This window comes from Chiloscyllium plagiosum, unplaced genomic scaffold (genome assembly GCF_037043375.1).
Source record: "Chiloscyllium plagiosum isolate Xiang-an unplaced genomic scaffold, Cpla_swu_hap1 HiC_scaffold_34, whole genome shotgun sequence".
Taxonomy (NCBI): Eukaryota; Metazoa; Chordata; class Chondrichthyes; order Orectolobiformes; family Hemiscylliidae; genus Chiloscyllium; species Chiloscyllium plagiosum.
This window is the reverse complement of record NW_028270172.1, coordinates 15,686,620-15,699,607: the sequence shown is the minus strand read 5'-3', so window position 1 is coordinate 15,699,607 and position 12,988 is coordinate 15,686,620. Positions and strand designations below refer to the sequence as shown.

The following is a 12,988-nucleotide window of genomic DNA, read 5'->3' as shown; positions in this document are numbered from 1 at the left end:
ACCTCACATTTATCTAAATTAAACTCCCTATGCCACTTCTCTGCCCATTGACCCATCTGATCTAAATCCCACTGTACTGAGGTAATCTTCGCTGTCCACTACACCTCAAATGTTGGTGTATTATTCAAATCTACTTACTATACCTCCCATGTTCACATCCATATCATTGATATAAACGACAAAGCAGTGGATCCAGCATCGATCCTTGTGGCACATCACTGGTCACAGGCCTCCTGTCTGAAAAGCAACCCTCCACCACCACCATCTGTCCTTTGTCTTCGAGTCAGTTCTGTATCCAAGTGGCTAGTTCGCCCTGTATTCCATGTGATCGAACCTTGCTAACCAGTTTACCATGAGAAACCTTGTTGAACGCCTCACTGAAGTCCATTTAGATCATGCCCACCGCTCTGCCCTCGTCAGTCCTTTTTGTTACTTCTTCAAAAAACTCAATCAAGTTTGTGAGACGTGGAATTGTGTCCTCAGCACACTCTTTCTAGAACCTACCGCAATAATATTTTCCTAAAACTCATGAACTTGGCTTCTCATAAAGTTTGCTTCTCATAACCTCACAGCTGTATCTAGTAAGTAATGGGACTACATGGTTCCCATTACTTGGTTCCACATCCAATCCGTTGTTTATGATGTGTTAGCTGATCTTAGACGGGGTAATGGCTGAGATTCAATAACTCATGGCAGACAAGGGAAGAGGGTAAAGAGAATGACAAATTAACGAGAATTTCTGCTCCTGGTGTTCAGCTATCAAGCTCTGTTGAAAACTGTATACCTTAACAGTAATTCACAGTTTGAGAGAAGATTTGTAGCTCGTTGTTGTGGTTCTGTTCGCCGAGCTGGGAATTTGTGTTGCAGACGTGTCGTCCCCTGTCTAGGTGACATCCTCAGTGCTTGGGAGCCTCCTGTGAAGCACTTCTGTGATGTTTCCTTACCTTAACAGTAAGTAAACTGTACTTGAGTCAGGTGTCCTCTCTAGTCAAGAAAGGCTTTATTTCTCTACCAAATGGTATGGTGAACCTTCCTTGGCCCTTTTACATAACTGTTTCTTTAAATTTACAGGCAATGTCATACAAACTACTACTTTTGAGTAAGATGCATTTAACATTGAACTGAAGTGTCAATTAAGTTGGCAAATATTGGACTGACTTGCTTCTGTAGTAGAGTTGCACTATTAATTACTTAAATTATATTTTTTAAAGAGATTCCCAAGGGTGATGGAACCTACTATTTAAGCCAGAGAGCTAATAAATTTTAATTTTGTTGTTGCATTATATCAGAATAAAATTTAAGTTTGCCATTGTTAAATTCTGCTCACTGGTTGGATTTGAACACTGATCATTTAGCCCATACCAACCATTTACCTCACTCATCTGAGAGAGGTAAATGGCAGACTTATCTGTGTGATTAATAATAAGCACATCAGTCCTTTTTCATTCCCACATGGGTAGTTTATCTTGTCATGTCAGTTTCCTATACTGAAACTTAGAATAATTTAGTCAAAACATAAATAGCAATCATAAATAAAGTGAGATGTGTTATTGCTTCCTCAAGTTTCCTGAAAACACTTTTGCAAAATGTACTAAACAGAAATGGTCACATTTCACATACAATCATATTCCCAGGGTGGCCATTTAAAAAAGGAATCCAGTATCTGGAGACTAGAAAATATTTAAATATTTTGTGTGTACATTTTCCCTCCTCCTCAATATTCTTCCTAGAGACACTGTCACGTTCTTCAGTGGAGTTCCAAATTTGCTGGCAACTATAAAATGTGAAGTATAACTCTCAAATCTATGCATGTATGAAATTTTGTTACAATTCTGTAATGAGCTATTAACATTTAAAGAGAAATCCAAACCCCAGTAACTAATCAACAGATTGCATATCTTTCAACAAAGCAAAAAAAAACTTTTTTGTGTGTATAAGAGTTGGCACAGGTATTCAACACGATAGGTTGTGACTAGATACTTCGTGTACTCTGTTTTACTCATTACTTTCTCTGAGCCTTTTCTTTGTAATACAGTAATCCTCAAGTTATTTACTTCTGCAGGAGCACCCAAAGGTAAGAGAGTCCTCTGGAAATAACTTAATTCCCCTCAGTTCCAGCCATTATTAGAGGTAAGGCTTTCAAAGATCTCTGGGGTAGGAATCCATCAGTCTATTGCTGGTGCCTTCTGAACATTTCCAAGCTAATTTGTTGGTTGCTTTCTCCTGCAACAGGACTCTTTGAAAGCCAGTGTAGATTTTTCCCCATTGCCTGCAAGCCAGAACAAATGTTCTAATTTCTGTTCTTGTTTGTTCTTCTAATTTGTTGAAATTCAAACTGAAAGTAAGCCTCACCTGCATTCTACCTGATGAATAATGAAGTTAGGTCTTCTCTGCTTATGCTGCAAGCTTAGCTAAATGTAATTTACTTTGGCTATTTTCTCTCAGAGAAGAAGATGTGTCCTCGAGTTGGTGTTTGGCTTCAGCGGTGTAGAGGTCAGTGCACCACACTACCACTGCGCCCCCTTTATCCGCTGGCTTGATGGTGAGGTTGGGATTGGAGCAGAGGGATTGGAGGGCTGCGCGTTGTGAGGGTGAGAGGTTGGAGTGGGGGAGGGGGGTAGACAGGTTGAGGCGGTTAATGTCCCGGCGGCAGTTGGAAATGAAGACCCCACCACCAGGGATATATTTCTCTCCCCACCCCTTTCCGCCTTCCGCAAAGACCGTTCCCTCCGTGACTACCTGGTCAGGTCCACGCCCCCCCTACAACCCACCCTCCCATCCTGGCACCTTCCCCTGCCACCACAGCAACTGTAAAACCTGTGCCCACACCTCCTCCCTCACCTCCATCCAATACCCTAAAGGAGCCTTCCATATCCATCAAAGTTTTACCTGCACATCCACCAACATCACTTATTTTATCCGTTGCTCCCGATGCAGTCTCCTCTACATTGGGGAAACTGGGTGCCTCCTGGCAGAGCGCTTTAGGGAACATCTCTGGGACACCCGCACCAATCAACCACACCGCCCCGTGGCCCAACATTTCAACTCCCCCTCCCACTCTGCCGAGGACATGAGGTCCTGGGCCTTCTTCACCGCCACTCCCTCACCACCAGACGCCTGGAGGAAGAACGCCTCATCTTCCGCCTCGGAACACTTCAACCCCAGGGCATCAATGTGGACTTCAACAGTTTCCTCATTTCCCCTTCCCCCACCTCACCCTAGTTCCAAACTTCCAGCTCAGCACTGTCCCCATGACTTGTCCTACCTGGCAACTATCTCCTTTTCCACCGATCCACTCCACCCTCTCCTCCCTGACCTATCACCTTCATCCCCTCCCCCACTCACCCATTGTACTCTATGCTACTTTCTCCCCACCCCCACCCTCCTCTAGCTTATCTCTCCACGCTTCAGGCTCACTGCCTTTATTCCTGATGAAGGGCTTTTGCCCGAAACATCGATTTCAATGCTCCTTGGATGCTGCCTGAACTGCTGTGCTCTTCCAGCACCACTAATCCAGAATGTTATTTCTTCTCAATCTATACATATTGCATGGGGCATTTCTTTTGAGTGTTTAAAGATCTTTGAATTCATTGTAAAAGAGAAAAGGGATTTCCCTCCACCATTTGCTTATCTTCATTTCTGATATTAATAAACATTTTATTGTTTTATTGCTAAAACAAATACATTATTTTATGCTTATGTTTGTGAAGAACATTAAGAGATCAGTTTAGTACCAAAAATACAAAGAAATTATGATCTGTCCAGTCAAGTTCCTATTTGAGATCTGACCTGTTGTCAGGTAACAACAAATTGGGCATTATCCCACAATAATTGGAGCAACTTGCTTGTCATATCATGAAAAGACAACGGCAGTTTGTACAATATTTAAAACATTTGAGAATATCATTCTTTCATACCTAATTTTATGTAAACACAGTGAATATGTTACATTTCTCAAATATGACCACAGCATAACTGAGTCACACATTGTATGGAGAACAAAATTCCAACTTGTCCCTAAAGCATTTACGCATTCATACCCTGATATGTTATAAAACTACTTTATTTGCTCTTTACATTATAGAAGAGCGAAACAGTGTATTTTCATACGTATAACTCATAACATACATTGTGACAAGATATGTACAAATCTGCACAGTTTTATCCCAACGCAAGTTAATAGTCAAGACTGTCAGTGGAGCCGAAATTGCAGGTCCAGATTTGGTTGGAATAACTACAGTGAACTATCAGTTTTCAACCCTTATTAATCCACTGAATCTGACAGCAGTTTCTGGAGTCTGCACACATACTAAATAACCAAGAAATCCAGAAGTTAAGACCATATGAAATAGGAACAGGATGAGGCCATTTTGCCCTTCAAGCTTGTTCTACCATTCAATAAGATCATGGCAGATCTGACACTCCATACGTCCACTTTACTGCCATTTTGCTGACTGTCTCTTTTTCGAGAGGACATACTGTTGAGATACTGCGTAACTCGCTGCCCATCCACACCAAGAGCACAAACAACGGAAGTTAATTTAACCAAAATTAACTATCATTCATATGCCGTTAATCTTATTGGAAAATTTCTTGACCCTTTTGTTTACTGAACTAATTACAAATTTATGCTAAACAGTCTCAGCGACCCTGAAAACAAAGATAACTACTTGTGAAATATCATTATTTTCCATAATAATAACATATTCTTGTCTTTATCAAAATGTATTTGTTTATTTTCAGTTTAATTTATCTGTTGATCCATTCAATTATTTATTATTACTTTCTAAATTCAAATGATTTCCATCATGAGATCAGAAGTGAGGATGTTTGCTGATGGTTACACCATTATGAACATCATTTGGGACTGATAGGTACAGTCCGTCTCCGTCTGCAGCAGGACGAGAATCTTGTTCAGGCTTGTGCTGATAAGTAGCAAGTAACATCCTCACTATACAAATTCTAGACAATGACCATCTCCAACAAAAGAGAATCTAACCATCTCCCATCGGCAATTAATGGCATTACTGTTGTAGAATACCCCATTATCAACATCCTAGAGGTTACTATTAACTAGAAACTGAACTGGATCTATCATATAAATACTGTGATCACAAAAACAGGTCGGAAGCTGAGAACTCACCTCCTAAATCCTCAATGCCTCTGCACTATCTGCAATGCACAAGTCTGAAGAATAATGGATAGTTCTCCATTTGCTTGAATGAGTACAACTTCAATAGAGTCACAGAGATGTACAGTACAGAAACAGACCCAACTCATCCATGCCAACCAGATATCCGAAATTAATCTAGTCCCATTTGCCAGCATTTGGCCCATATCCCTCTAAACCCTTCATATTCATACATCCATCCAGATGCCTTTTAAATGTTGTAATTGTAACATTCGAGATGCTCAAACCAAAGCAGCCCGCTTGATAGTCAACTCATCAAAAACCAATACACTGTGGCAGCAGTATGTTCCATCTACAATAAGCACTACAGCAACTCACTAGGTCACCTTTGACAGCACCATTCAAACTTACAACCTCCATTACTAAAAGGAGAGGGGAGTAGATGCATCACAACCTTAAACCATATCACTGTTGCTTCATTACTGCTTCACCAAAATCTTGCAAACCCCTTCCCTAGCAGTGCTGTGAGTGTATCTACCTACTGGGCTTCAGTAGTTCACCATCATCTTCTTCAAGGAAATTAGAGATGAACAATACATGCTGACCTAGCCAGTAATTTGCTGATTTGCTGTGTGAGAATACCGTAATGTGATTGCTCCTAAAGGCCTTGCTGGCATCTATGTTACTGCAAACACACATTTGGTCTGGTGCTATACTGAAACTGCCATCGCTAACGAGAAAACCACATCAGAGAGATCGCTAGATTTTTGTAGGCAGCTTTTTTTCAAAGTCAGCATTGAGTACTTTTGCTTACTTGGTTAGCAAATGTTTTTTCAAAAAATTCATCAAACTTATGGAAGATGCTGGAATTATTTGGCATATTTCATGATTTTAGGACAATATAAGGTAAATTAATTACATTTAAAGTTGTGTAAGTTGCATACATGAACTTCATTTTTGGAAATGTGGCACTGTGAGTCAATCTACAGTGTATGGACTGCAACAGTTAAGAAGGCAACTTAGCAGCACCTTCTCAAGGGCAACATAGTTTCTGAAGTATGATTCCAAATCTGCAGGCTAGTAGAGCTGAGAAAGCTTAGGTACTCAGAATTGTGAGCTAATGTTGACAAACTAGGAAATTTCTCATCAAATTATCTCCTCCGTCATGTCTTTGATATTAAATAAAACTTTCTTTTACGGATTCATGAGACTATAAGATATAGGTGCAGAATTAGGCCATTCAGCCCAGGGATTCTGCTTTGCCACTTGATCTCAGCTGACAGGTTTCTCAGCCCCGTGACCTGTCTTCTCTCCATTATCTTGATCCCCTAGCTGTCTATCCATTTCTGTTTTAAAGACACTCTATGATTTAGGCTCCACAGACTTCTGTGGCAATGACTTTCACAGATTCACCACCCTTTGGCTGAAGAAATCTTTCCTCACCTCAATTCTATATGGTCATCCCTTTGCTGAAGCTGCTTTTGGATGCTAATCTCTCCTACTATTTAAAACATCTTCTCCATGTCCACTCTACCCAGACTTCACAATAACCTGTAGGTTTCAACGAGATCGACACTCATCCTTCCAAAACTCCATCAAGCACAGACACAGAATCCTCAACCACTCCTTACAGGACAAGCCCTTCATTCCCATGATGATTCTTGAGAACCTTCTACAGCACCAGCACATTCTTCCTTAAATATTGGGCCCAAAACTGCTCACAATAGTCCCAAGTGCAATCTGACCAGAGCCTCATACAGCCTCAGCAGTACATCCCTCTTCTTGTATTCTAGCTGTCTCAAAATGAATATTAATATTTACTTGCCATCCTAACTGTCAACTGAACCTAAATGCTAACCTTAAGAAAATCCTGAACTAGGATTTCTGAGTCCCTTTTTGCTTCAGATTTCTGATGCCTTTGTCCATTTAAAAAAACAGCTTCTGGTACTATTCTTTCACCAAAGTGCATAACCTCACTTTCCTGCATTGTATTCCATCAGCCACTTCTCTTCCCACTCTCCTCGCCCTTCCAAATCCTTCTGTTCCCTCAACACTACCTGTCCCTTCAACTATCTCCATGTCATCTGGGCTCTTGGCAACAATGCCCTCAGTTCCTTTTTCTAGATTATTAATGCATGACATGAACAGTTGTGATCCCAACACTGACTCCTGTGGAACTCCATTAGTCACTGTCTGCCATCCAGAGAAAGACTCTTTTATCCTCACTCTCTGCCTTTTGCCAGGCAGCCAATCCTTTATCCATGTCAGTCAATTCTTTGTCCCTAACACCACGGGCTCTTATGTTGTATCTAGCAGCTCCTGTGCAGCGCCTTGGCAAAAGCCTTTTGGAAATCCAAATAGATCACATCTACGAGTTCTACTTTGTCCAACTTGCTTGTTACCTCCTCAAAACATTCTAATGGATTTATCAGGTATGACAAAGCTGTGCTGACTCAGCAGCACTATTTTACCATACACTTCCAAATACTCTGCAAACTCATCCTTAATAATGGACTCTAAAATCTTACCAATGACTAAGGTCAGGCTAAGTGGCCTAAAACTTCCCATGTTCTGCCTCCTAAGCTTCTTAATCAAGAGTATTACATTTGTCATTTTCCAGTCCTCATGGGACTTGACTTCAGTGATTTATGAAAGATCACCACCAGCTCCTCTACAATTTCCTCAACTATCTTCATCAGAACCCTGGGGCATAGTCCATCTGGTCCATGTCATTTATCGACCTTCAAACCTTTCAGTTTCCCCAGCACCTTCTTCTTAGTGAAATCAGAGTAAGACTCCATTGTTTGACTATTTTTTGCTGGTTTGTTTGTGCCTTTACAACATAACATTTCCATATGCACAGTGGCTTTTCTGATTTCAACTGCGTTTAAGGAAAATAGTAAATATAGAGCATAGCATTTTAGCATGATAGGGCACAGCTGCAAAGTCATGATGGCAGAGGTCCACCTGACCTCATGCAAAATTTAATGAAGGGGAGAAGTGAATTAATATTTCAAATGTGGAGGGAATCTGTCCTTTCCTTCAGCAACACTGGCACCTGGACAAACTTGAAGAGCATTCAGACAGTTGAGTTTGGAGGTTACAAAGGTACTAAACTAAGCACAATTGTTACTGACAGTACTTGCCTGCATTTCTATAATTTAATTACTTTAAACAGCTCTACAACTGAAAGAATTATTTAGATATAGCTTTGATACTAATTAATTTGGACAAGAAATAATTAGTTTTTAAGAAGAAAATGCATTTTGGAAGCTTTGAAACATTTACATGACCTTTCCCATCAACACACAATGCTTAAAAAGACTTAGAGTCATACAGTCATAGAGATGTACAGCATGGAAACAGACCCTTCGGTCCAACCCATCCATGCCAACCAGATATCCCAAACCAATCTAGTCCCACCTGCCAGCACCCGGCCCATATCCCTCCAAACCCTTTCTATTCATATACCCATCCAGATGCCTTTTAAATGTTACAATCGTACTTGCCTCCACCACTTCCTCTGGCAGCTCATTCTATACATATACTACTCTGTGTGAAAACATTGACCCTAAGGTCTCTTTTATATCTTTCCCCTCTCACCCTACACCTATACCCATACCCTCTGGTTCTGGACTCCCCCACCCCAGGGAAGAGACTTTGTCTATTTATCCTATCCGTGCCCTCATGATTTTATAAACTTCTATAAGGTCACCCCTCAGCCTCCGACGTCCACTACACTTCCAATTTTGGTGTCATCTGCAAACTTACTATCTGTACCTCTTATGCTCGCATCGAAATCATTTATGTAAATGACAAAAAGTAGAGAACCCAGCACCGATCCTTGTGGCACTCCACTGGTCACAGGGCTCCAGTCTGAAAAACAACCCTCCACCATCACCCTCTGTCTTCTACCTTTGTTCTGTGTCCAAATGGCAAGTTCTCCCTGTATTCCATGAGATCTAACCTTGCTAAACAGTCTCCCATGGGGAACCTTGTCAAAGGCCTTACTGAAGTCCATATAGATCACATCTACCGCTCTGCCCTCATCAATCATCTTTGTTACTTCATCAAAAATCTCAATCAAGTTTGAGAGACATGATTTCCCACGCACAAAGCCATGTCCACTATCCCTAATCAGTCCTTGCCTTTCCAAATACATGTACATCCTGTCCCTCAGGATTCTCTCCAACAACTTTCCCACTACCGATGTCAGGCTCACTGGTCTATAGTTCCCTGGCTTGTCCTTACCACCCTTCTTAAACAGTGGCACCATGTTAGACAGCCTCCAGTCTTTCGGGACCACACCTGTGACTATCGATTATACAAATATCTCAGCAAGAGGCCCAGCAATCACTTCTCTAGTTTCCCACAGAGTTCGAGGGTACACCTGATCAGGTCCTGGGGATTTATCCACTTTTATGCTTTTCAAGACATCCAGCACTTCCTCCTCTGTAATCTGGACATTTTTCAATATATCACCATCTATTTCCTTCCATTCTACATCTTCCATGTCCTAATCCACATTAAATACTGATGCAAAATACTCGTTTAGTATCTCCCCCATCTCCTGTGTTTCCACACAAAGATCGCTTTGCTGATCTCCCTACTCCCTCCCTATTTACCCTTTTGTCCTTAATGTATTTATAAAAACCCTTTGGATTCTCCTTAACTATATTTGCTAAAGCTATCTCATGTCCCCGTTTTGCCCTCCTGATTTCCTTCTTAAATATACTCCTACAGCCTTTCTAGTCTTCGAAGGATTCACTCAATCTATCTTGTCTATACCTGACATATGCTTCCTTCTTTTTCTTAACCAAACTCTCAATTTCTTTAGTCATCTAGCATTCCTTACACTCATCAGCCTTTCCTTTCACCCTAACAGGAATATACACTCTCTGGACTCTCGGTATCTCATTTCTGAACGCTTCCCATTTTCCAGCTGTCCCTTTATCTGCGAACATCTGCCCCCAATCAGCTGTTGAAAGTTCTTGCCTAATACCGTCAAAATTAGCCATCCTCTAATTTAGAACTTCAACTTTTAGATCTGGTCTATCCTCTTTCATCACTTTTTTAAACTAGTAGAATTGTAAATACAAAGGTGAATTTTATCATATCAATACACAAATTAATATACAATTTAGAACTGAAGAGAAAACAAAAGATCACACAGTGTGGATTAGAAACACTGAGAAAAACTATTAATTTGGTTAAATCCTTCGACTGTTCACTATTAATTAAGCAATCTGCAGCTTTCATTGCAAAATGTATGGTTTACCTTAAATAGAATTTTGACAGCATTAGATAAATAATTTAGCTCAGCTCTTGTTTGAACTCAGAAAATTTAGCTCCCCAGGTGCCTTACCTGTCGGCGAATAATCTCTAAATTGGCATTAGCCGTTTCTATTAGTTGCTGGATAACGTCAGGATTTGTCACATTTTTGTTTTCTCGAAAAGCATCCTTAATTCTCCGAAGTGCAAAGGTCCTTCAAGATAAAACGAAAATTTTATTGTTATCTGGAACATTTTCATTAATTTTGCATTTAAGAACTTGCAAGGCAGTGCATTGGAATAACTGCAGCAATATTTTTTAAAAATGTTCATGTTTGCTGGATTTTGTCCATAATTTTAAGATAATCAAAAAGGATATAATTAAGTACAAACAGGTGAATTCCACCACATTCTGTGCAAGCTGACCATCATTCCACAAAACACACACTTTATATATTCTCACCTTGCATTGAATGTAAAGAACAGAAATAGCCATTTGGCACAACTGACCCATCCAGCTATCTATGCTGTACCCATGGTATGGAGGTGCCACTGTTGGAAAAAAATCACACAACACCAGGTTATAGTCCAACAAGTTTATTTGGAAGCACTAGCTTTCGGAGCACTGCTCCTTCATCAGGTAGCCGTGGAACAGGATAATAAGACACAGAATTCATAGCGAAAGATTATAATGTCATGCAACTGAAACAATATATTAAACAAACCTAGATTGCTGTTAGGTCTTTCATCTTTTGGAATGGTTTGCAGGTTTTGGTTCATTAAAATGTAAATCCCAGAACTTCTTTTATGTCATATTCTCGAGATAACTTATGGTTTTATAAAACAAAAGGTGACATCTCAGCTCAGACAATGCATTAAAGGTGTGAAGTTAGAGTCTATCTGTATACCAACCTTGAGTCAGACTGGTTCTATTTCCAAAGTAGGAATTTATAAAATGTTACATGGATTGACTGCCTGCAGACTGTATGCATTTGAGCAAAACAGAATTTGTCTGCAAATACAAATTTACCCTATAGGCTTATACGTGTGTATATGTGCATTAGAGCGAGAGAGTGTGTGTCTGAGTGAGAGTGTGAATGCATGTGACAGAGTGTGTGTTTGCATGTGTGCATGAGTGTGATGGAGTTTAAGCCTGTGAGTGTGTGCGCATGGGTGAGAGTGTGGTGTGTGTGTGTGTATGTATGAGAGAGAATGTGTGTATGAGAGGGGGTCAGTGTGAGTGTGTGAGCATGGAAGAGTGTGTGCACATGTACAAGCACACATACACACATTCTCTTATGTGCTCACACACCCTCTCTCTCTCTCTCACACACACACACTCATATCCATGTACACACCCTCTCATAGGCTTATACTCCATCACACTCATGCACACATCCTACCAAGCACGCACACATGCAAACACACACTCGCTTGCACGCACGCAAACATTACATAAATTCCAACCTTCGAAATAGAACCAGTCTGACTCAAGGTTGGGTTACAGACAGACTTTAGCCTCACACCTTTGAATGCATGTCTCAGCTGAAATGTCACCTTAAGTTATCTCGAGAATGTGACTTAAAAGAAGTTCTGAGATTTACGTATTAATGAACCGAAACCTGCAACCCATTCTAAAAGATGAAAGACGTAATAGCAATCTAGGTTTTTTCAACATATTGTTTCAGTTGCATGACATTGTAATCTTTTGCTATAATCATTGTAATCTGTCTCTTATGATCCTGCTCCAGATACTTGATGAAGGAACAGCGCTCTGAAAGCTAGTGCTTCCAAATAAACCTGTTTGATTATAACCTGATATTGTGGTTTATACCCAGTCGGTTCAGTACCCAAAATGAGTGTCTGGACACTTTGCTCATAGGTTAAGGGATGTGTGCATTGCCATTTCCCTGCTAGAATGGTTTTTGCAGATTTGTAGAACCTATCTCAATGGCGTTGCACTGTCAAAAGTATAGTGATGCGCATTGTCTAGCCACGTATACCTATGAGCTGAAATAATTGGAACGCAGGTTTCATGCATGTAAAAATAACAGTCAGGGCTTGCTTTTTGGGCAGGATGTGGGAGGGTGGGGAACAGGGTTTGGGGACAGGGTCTGCATTTGTGCACATTCAATGGTGACAGCTCGAGTTACTGAAAGACTCCCCTCTCCTTGACGTCTTCCTATATCCTATACCTTTTCCTCCTATTCTGCAGACCTCCTTCCAACACTTCTCCATGTGCCCTGGGTTGCTTCTCACTTCTGGGACTGAGGTTTGTTCCAGCAGATGCAATAGCCTCTCAAGCCACGCTGCTGAATGAAAAAGCTGCTAGTTTATGTGTGCTGCTTTTAATATGTGGGATTACTGCTCCCAGGGTTCTTTATCTTGGGAAGGTCTCTGCTAGAGACCAAGACACCTGATGGTTCCATTAAATCCAGTCCCTAAGTTCTACATTTTGGAATACACCAATACAATCCTTTGCTCTTCCCTCTTTAAAATGCACTTAAAAAAATATTGCTCTGACTAACTCTATTAAATCTCCCAAAACCTTCTCCTAGTAGCTTGATTGCTATTTAATAAAAACTT

The 12,988-nt window shown here is 40.6% G+C and overlaps 1 protein-coding gene across 1 annotated transcript in view; it reads right to left on the bottom strand.

Moving 5' to 3' along the window:
* Nucleotides 1-12,988, bottom strand: part of lyrm4b (LYR motif containing 4) — a 150,550-nt gene that overhangs the window by 110,024 nt on the left and 27,538 nt on the right. The window contains exon 2 of the mRNA XM_043719501.2: nt 10,497-10,617. Coding sequence (XP_043575436.1) covers nt 10,497-10,617 — 121 coding nt within the window. The remainder of the gene's footprint in view (nt 1-10,496; nt 10,618-12,988) is intronic.